This window comes from Anser brachyrhynchus, assembly GCF_964034855.1.
Source record: "Anser brachyrhynchus genome assembly, chromosome: 8".
In the NCBI taxonomy this organism is placed as follows: domain Eukaryota; kingdom Metazoa; phylum Chordata; class Aves; order Anseriformes; family Anatidae; genus Anser; species Anser brachyrhynchus.
The window spans coordinates 30,578,491-30,587,203 of NC_137702.1; the positions used below are offsets into that span (position 1 = coordinate 30,578,491).

The window sequence follows — 8,713 nt, forward strand, 5'->3', positions numbered from 1 at the left end:
GATTATATAGATATGTAATAATAAAATGGCAGATGTGTGTGTAGACACACTATTACACAGGGAAATACAGCATTTTCAGCTGAACTAAAGTCATTTGTTTCACAAAATTTTTATGTTCATGCTATCTTACGAGTTTTTTCATATTTTTAATATATAAATAGATAGAAATAGATACATACATAAAATTGTATATTACTAGAGGGTACCAACTGGATAAAATAGATAAACCTCAAAATGGGATAAGTCTGGTAATGAGTTATGTAAAGGCAAAAGGAAATACTTCATTTAAGCTTTCTGGTTACCTACTTTCTTTAATTTGCTGTTCTTTCTTAAGTTCTACTTCCCTTGCTGTAATGAACTTCCTAGACCAATGGGTATTAAACAGTATAAGGTATGCTTCAGGTTTTGTAAATAACCTGCAAAGTTGCTGTGCTGCATTTTCAGTAATGCTTTTATTTTTAAAAACACTGTGGGATCCTCAACGCCCTGCTCAGCAGTCAGTCGCCACTCTGCCAGTGTGTCCTTACTCAGATGTACTAAATTGCCTTTGTATGGTCAGAATTATGTATGCACTGCAGTACCCACACAGACACTTGGACACACGCACGTCCTGCTTTCTGGTGCCAGGGTCATGTTGACCGTGGTAGTTGTTGTTGTTAAGGAGGTTAAAGCCAGCTCAAACAAAGGTAGCGCTGCCTCTGAGGCTGACAGGGGCAATGCTGCTTTTGAACAGATCTGTAAGCTTCTGGGTAAATAGCCACAAACCCTTCTACTGGACTTGTTAAACACATCTGCCTCTGCACTGGAATAAGAGGGCAGCGAGACTTAGGGTGTGCTGAAGTGAAACACTCACATCTTTCAGGGGAGAGGATTACCCAGCAGAATTTGTCAGGAACTTTTTTGTGCCCCTGTGATAGTTGCAACATTTTAGTCTGGTAACTGTGGACAGTATTTCTTAGATGGCCTGTCCCACTTTTATGCTGGTCTAATTCATGTGTCCTTTTCCTTGTGCTATGCTGGGAGCATACCTCAGTCATTAGCACTGCTTTTATCATTGTTATTGCTATACCAACCTGGAAAACATAAGGAGCAACTGATAAGTTGCAACAGAACACATTTTGCTAGGCTTCATGCAGATCACCAAAAGTATTGATTTTAGTAGATCTGCAGCTCGCAGTGAAAGAATGGCTTTGTTAGAAAATGTTTAACCGGCTCTTGCAGCAATCGCAAAACAATTTCTATCTGTCCTCTTGATTTTTCCTACTGAAGTTCGATACGGTTGAAAATTCCCTCGGGTCTTCCTGAATAAATAATATCTACAGATAAGAAAAATTTACTTTTTTCCTCTCTCTTTCTCTGATTCTAACCTTTTTAATTGAGAGAAGTCTCCAGTGACTGCTAAACATTTATTGTGTAAGAACTGTGGTGATTTTATGAACATTCAGCTGAAAGAGCATAAATAATCGGGAGAAATTCAAAAATGGTAAAAATAAATTCTAAAAAGGATACTGTATTTCCTCTATGCTTATAAAAGTTCCATCATTTTTTGCATTTAGGTGCAATTTTTGTTAAAGGAAACATGATGCAAAATTATTACTGCCTTTTTTCCAGGTACACATTAGACTCAAACCCATGGTTATTCCAAATAGAATCAAATAAGAAGTAAGCTTTGAAATTTAAAAAAAAAAAAAAAAAGGATGGGGGGGAGGGGGAATGATTATCAGAGAAAATAGTAACACACCGTCACTTTATCAGGGCATAAATGTCATACATAGTTGTGATATGCTAACGAAAATCAGTAGAATGCAGTCAGTCGATGTAGTTTCTTGAGTCTGAGTTGGTAGTAAGATAGAAATTATTTTAAATCTGCAGTCATTAACTTTATTCTAAAGTCACCTTTCAGAAATTATCAATAAAATGAAACATTAGGTAGCCATTGCTTTGAAGATGTGGCTAACTGTTGTAGAGATGTGCCGTAAAATCAATAGTCTCTCAAATGCTCTGTTTGGTAAATGAATGCATATTTTAAAGTTTTGGTTGGAAATAGCCAGAGCCTAAGTAAATAGTGCATCGTTATTACTGATTTTGGCAAATGGCTATTAATGTTTAAGTAGTGATGGACTGAACAGGCCATGAAATGGATCAGGGGCAGTGAAAGGAGTCTTCTCCAGGTCCTGAGCTGAGTCAGAAATATTGTGCTGTGCACCAGTAAACTTGTGGCGAGGTCCGTCGTGAACTTGCTGTTGGGGCACACCCTGTATTTTTTAGTGCACTGAATGTTGTATGTCCCATTTGGGGACCTCATTGTGGATCATTTTTCTCTCTAAACATGTCTGTTCACTGGATTTTCTTCTGCATACAAATGCATTCACTGGCCATTTTGAAGGATGTGCTGCTACACTGTTCATTAAACTGCCGCGTTATCGGGTAATTGTTTAAACATAATGCCACAGCACTATCAAAAGGAAAGGTGAACTAATGGCATTTGCAAATGTCAGGGATTATCTTAACACTTTTATTATAGTTTATAAAAAGTAGGTTCAGGGCATTCCATGACAATTATTTCCACAGAAATTGGTTATTTAAATAAATTGCTAATTATCTGGATATGACAGTATTGAAAACCCTGCTAATGAGTTATTTGATAAGTGTAGCTTATGGTGGCCACCTACAGGTGGGAGAGAGAAAGAACATATAGAATAATTGCAATCAGAAGAAATGCAATGCGAATGAATTGTTTATAACATGTATGTTTCCCTGGACTGTTTACAAATGCAGATTTTATATATATATATATATGTGTGTGTACTTTGATGACTAGTAGGAGGCAGCCAACACATTATGCAGGAAATGTCTTTAAAAAGAACTATGTTTTCTGTGTTTGTTTCCTAATACCCAAACTTTCTTATCTAGTTACTTTCTGCAGGATTGGATTGATCATCTGCAATGCTTGAACTTTCCCAGATCAATTCTCTCATGTAAAGTTTTTTCACCCAAGTCTGGTATTTCATGTTCGCTTGGCTTCTGTTGTCATTAGCTTTATTAATTTTAACAGTTACGGAGATAACAGTGTCAGCTTTCTTCAGAGAATGTAGTTACAGAGAGAAGGAGGATGATGAGTTGCTTATTTTTTTATTTTTTTTTTTGGCAGCATAGAGTTTAACAGTAATTTATTAATCATAACGTTGATTTTCTAGTATTGGCTTATTTTTCTTTGTAATATTTAGGCTTTGTGGTTTAAATCTGATAATGAATTTATAAAGAACAACTGCAGTGTAATATAATATAATGCAAATAAAAATAAATTTTGCTTTGCAATGCACAGAATGGGGAGAATTATGACCCAACTTCATTTTTATTCCATTTAGTAACCATAGATACAAAAAGTTGCTTTGATGTCATCTACTAACCAAAGGTGTGCTTTTCTTGTAAATCTGTCCATCTTGTAGATATAGAGTTTGATAAAGGCCATTCAGCCCCTTTCAGGATTCAGGCTCAGAGTTATCAGACTGCAGTCTGAATTGATTCAGTTCTGCTGGTTGTGGATCATCTTTACCTAGACCATTTAGAGATGCCGCAGGTACATTAAAGATTTTAAACTACTGCACTGGTATAAAACACTGCAAGTAAGAATGTAGCCCAGCAGTGAAGATTACTGAGAATGATCTTATTTTTCCTCTCCCCCCCACCCCCCGCCCATATGTGGATCATTGGGATCAAGAAATTCTGAATTGGTTTTGCTCAGAACTTCCAAAGCTACAAAGTTGCCTGAAGTTAACTCCAGACTCCTCCTTGAAAAGGGCATTACATTTGGCTCTCAAGCCTCAGTCTGGTGAACGTTTTTGGTGCTTGGCAGAAATGGGTCCTACGGGGACTCCAAGTACTTACAAAGTCTTAATAAAATATATGCCTTCTGGCATTGGTAAAGGATTTTTACTTCCAAAGGAAAATTAAATGATGAAACAAATAAGCACGAAGAACATCTTTTAGCAGTTTGTCATCAGTCTGCTGTCCTCAGGGCAAAGGCAACTCAGCCTACCTGTACTAAACAGGGTGAAGTGTTTGAATGACCTATGTTCTGCTTCTCCTTCATGATGTATTCTGCCTGTTGGATTTCCTCTACTGCTGTCCTTCATAGTCACAAAAAATCTTTTATTAAAAACAAACAAACAAATACAAACAAAGGAGCAAAAACAGAAAACTAATGCACTTTGGTTTACAGCAAGAAAAAATATCAGGGATTTTTGCATCACGTAGTTATTTCATTGCTTTAATCTTTATGTAATTGTCTTTGTTCTGTAATGAGAGATTTGAAAGAGTAGTTTTCAACATATGGTAGCATATCATCTCCACCACGTATTTTTCTCTCTTTTATTTTCAGATCTCATTCCCCTGCTTGAGGTCTGGATAAATGTACTTTGTTTATTAAATCTCATTATTTTACAGCATGGTAAACGACATCCATGCCTAGTATCTGGTAGCAGCTGTACCACTACTATCAAGAGAGTACCTTATCAACAGTTTCCCCAGCTACGGGTGCTTAACTAGTGAAATTACAGGTACCAACATGTCAAAGTATGTGGTGGATGCTTGTTTTTTAGCATATGAGAACTCTTTCAAATACATGCTGGATTTGGATCTCAGCTTCTTAAATACCATTGGATTTATCAGACAACATTCTGCAAATTCCCAGTACTACTTACAGCTCCTTTAAAATTTGGCATTAAATCTCCTTTATTTCAGCCTTTTAAAAACTCCTTCTCCACAAATCTCTGTAATGAAATTTATTACCTTCCTGTGGTACTCACATGAAAATGCAGGAAAATAGAGACACTAGGTCAAATTCTTTGCCCATTTGGTTTGTTTGTTTCATGATAGCTTGGCTTCACTACAGTGTGTTTTTATTTATTTATTCTATTATCTGGAAGGTTTTCTCAACATTTCACTAGGCAGTGGGATCTGCTATCACAAGTAAATGACAATGTATTCCAGGCCAGCACTTTTTATTACAGAAGGGAAGGGTTCTGAACAGTTGACTGAGAAATGTCCAGGAGAATGGCTGCACGTTCTGATATGCTCTTTCTGTGTTCTGTTGTCTCAAATGCTAAAGAAAAAAATGCTGGGATGAATGGTGACACCTCGGTCAACCCTTTGATTGTCATTAGAGCCATTTATTTACTCTCATCAGAAGCACTCCTGAAATGTTTTTAAATTCATTTGGTTGAATTATAGATGAATGGAATACTTTCACAATTGTACCGATTTATAACTAATTTCCTAATCACCAAAAGTAAGTAATAACTCATGCTATGGATATCAAGTGCAGCTAGTACTAAAAAGCATGTGTTTCTTAATAAATTCTAAGCCTTGCTGCCATCTCTGCTAGGCTTCATCAAATCATATGCTTGATTTCTTTAGGCTGACTGAAGGCCTTTCTGATTACCTATTGTGCTGAAACCTTAAATAAACTGTCATTTGTTCCTTTTTCTTCACTGACCATTGTACGGAAACCTTCATTAAAGTGAGAAGGTGACTAATTTAATCAGACTGAAAAAAGGAACAATTATAATCTAGAAATATTTTTTATGTGGAACTTTTCTACGGGGTATCATTAAGATCAAGGGTCTATAAGACTTAAATACTGATTGAATGCAAACTCTCAGAGTTACATTGGGGTTAAAAGAATATAAAACTTCATGCCTTAAGGCAGATGTCAGTTTTTAACTCATGCAGATTGGGAAGAAATTTCCCTGTAGACACACAATTTCAGACCTACCAGCTTCTGCATTCTTTCACCTTTCTGAAAAATAACTACCTCATCACAGTGAGATTCTGGAGTAGCTGTGTCAGTGCCTGAAAGCAATATAACAAGTCTGATGCTTACCTGTAGCCTCAATTTCAAACACCGAATATTTGAAGAATTTTCCAAACAAGTGATTTTTGTTATTTTCAATGGTTTTGGCTGTTTAGTATATGTCTTAGTATGTATGGCCTCTGAAAGATTTTATAAATAAATCTGAGTAAACACCTGGTTTCCATTTTTTGTTGTTGTTTCAGGTCTTTCTCTAAGACTGGGCCATCAATTCTGTTGTAATATTTGCTCTTTGGATACTAGCAGCCAGCCTCTTTCAGAGAATCATTCTATTCCTTTCAAACTCATTACAATCGATCCAGCTCAAATGATGGTAAATAGTCATTACTGTCCAGTGGAAAGTTTCTGTTCAGCTCCAGCTTCTTTTTGTGTGATCTCTTTTGTTATGTTATTAGATTCTTTAAGGCATTTTTTTTGTGAGATTGATAATTTTTATGAACCAATGTCTAGTTACCCCCAAAATATACTGTTAGTGCACGTCGGGTTGGGCTGCCCATTTATGAAGATAGCAGTTTATACGCAGAAAACACCATACCCCTATGTAGCCTTTGTTAAACGAGCAAGAAGTATCTGTGTAAAACTTGTGAGCAGGCCTGGTCACTGACATGGACATCGGAGAATGCCTGATGTGTCCTGATAGCAGGCCAGCTCTTGAAGAAGGAAGAGGTATTGTATTAAGTATATATTGAGAAGGTGTCTATCCTAAACGAGCAGAAGATACCATTGCTCAAGAAGATAATTTTGTGCTGAATACATAGCAGGTGCCAATAGAGACTGCTTAGCTGCGCTTTTGAATGTCAATGTGTGTAATACTGATGAGCCCAGATGACCTGTGAATTCAGTGTTGTCTGTCAGGGTTGCAGTGAAGGGCAGTGATGTGTTGTAAAAGGCAATGTGAGCTGAAAGCGGAGTATTTTTAATAGTTAAGACAAATAAAATTTCAGTTTTCTGCAATGGAAAAGTACCTTGACAAACTGTCTCCTTTACAAAGTGACAGTGCAACTGTCCTATTTATTTGACCCATCCATCTAGACTGCAGAGGTCTTAGCTGATGCAGAAGTAAGGCAGAGGCTGTTTCTAGAGGGCAGAATCCTGAGCTGACACTAAGTCCATCGTGGGGACCAGTAAAACTCTGCCTGAGAGGAAGAGCTGATGCGGACGGTGGAGGGAGGGTTGATGCTGGGCTCAGTGAGACAGGGCTGCTTGAAAAAAGCAACTTGGCTTTTGCTAAAGACTTTCTTAGATTAAAAATCCAGCTAGCAGGCTTCTGTGCTCACAAAGGGTAGAGGAGGGATGTCAACACAGATCAGTTGGGTTGAAGAAGGAGGTTTTATCTGAAGGAAACGAGTGTTGGTCAGGCATCTAAGCAGAGTTGTGCTGGTGCAGTAACTACTGTTTGCTCTCTTCCCGTGCTCCTGAATTGTTACTTCTTCCACTTCCTTAGTTTATTGCATTGGTTTTCTTTCTTTCTTTCCCTCTGCTTGTTTGCCCTTGTAGGAGGTTAAATTTTTAAAGGTTATAACAGTACCCATGGAAGGTGTTCAGAAGTGTTTCATATCATAGCATTTCCCCAAGTTACCTAACACGTTACATTTCCATTTCCCTGTGTAGGTTGGCAGCCAGCAAGTTCCGCTGGGAGTAATGTATCCCTTCCTTACACTACAGTATTGTTTTCCAATGATAACGTAAAATTATCCTAAAAGTTCTCTACATTAAATAGAAATTATAAGAATAAGGGAATTGTCCAGAGAAATTCCAACTAGCCTAAAAATAAATAGTTGAATGTGTCAGCTGCCTACATCATCCGTCAATTAATGAGCAACATTTATATGAATGTTCTAAATAGTTGCTTACCATCAGTAGGCAGCAGCCAAAGCAGATGCATTGCAGACAACATATTGAGACTTTAACCATAACTCCTATAAATGTAGCAAGGAGTTGTCTGGCTCAACCTCTGTATAACATTTGAAAATGTAAGCTGCAGTTGTGGAGATTTAACCCTAAATGAATTACTTTACTCTTTTGAGCTTCTGACTGTCATATTAATAGTTATCGGGGGCTTACTTAAAGGATTATCTGAATCTACAAACATCCGAAGGGGAAACATATTAAATAATATATGAAGTGTCAAGTGCAGTGAAATGGTGCTTTTAAACAATTTTTAGTCAGACACAAATAAATGGGATGCGCCTTCTTACTTGTGCAACATATGTGTTCAAAAAAATCAACTCAATTCTTTATATAAAATCATAGATCTCTTTGTCTACAGTGTTTAGTAAAATATTGCTTTCTGTCTCAGACATTGCTAGGTTTGATCTGAGCATCAGCTAAAATTTTCAAGCCACCTTTGCAATGTTATCCAAATATTTTTGCATTTTTTTTCACCCAAATTTATAATTCTTTACAAGCATTAATACCACTTAAAACCCAGTACATGTCCTCTTATAATTAATATAACCTCTGCATTTCAGAATTAAGTGTTAGTTCTTGATTTTTCTATTGTGAAGGATGTACAAATTATATCAGAGAATGCTCTGACATTACTAACAAAGTGTTCTGGTTTTCTGTAGGAAATGCTATTAGGCCTATCGCCCTCCGTGCAGTGTCTGCTATAGCCCGTGCTCTTCCAGGATTTCCCATTTTAGCAACTGGAGGCATCGACTCTGCTGAAAGTGGGCTCCAGTTCCTGTACAGTGGAGCTTCTGTTTTACAGGTACCTTTCCTTTATTTAAAACATGAAAATTAAAATAACTGTAATTAACAGCATAATATATGTTCCTTTCAAGCATTAGCATAGTGGGTTTTTTATACCACTGAAAGCAATTTTCATGTTTTTAGACA

At 36.9% G+C, this 8,713-nt stretch overlaps 1 protein-coding gene across 7 annotated transcripts in view; it reads left to right on the top strand.

Annotated features, from left to right (window-relative positions):
- The window catches only part of DPYD (dihydropyrimidine dehydrogenase), a 352,451-nt gene that overhangs the window by 279,557 nt on the left and 64,181 nt on the right, over nt 1–8,713 (top strand). For all 7 annotated transcript variants that reach the window (XM_080603522.1, XM_080603523.1, XM_080603524.1 and 4 more), the window contains one exon: nt 8,443–8,585. In XM_080603522.1, the coding sequence (XP_080459648.1) occupies nt 8,443–8,585 (143 nt within the window). The remainder of the gene's footprint in view (nt 1–8,442; nt 8,586–8,713) is intronic.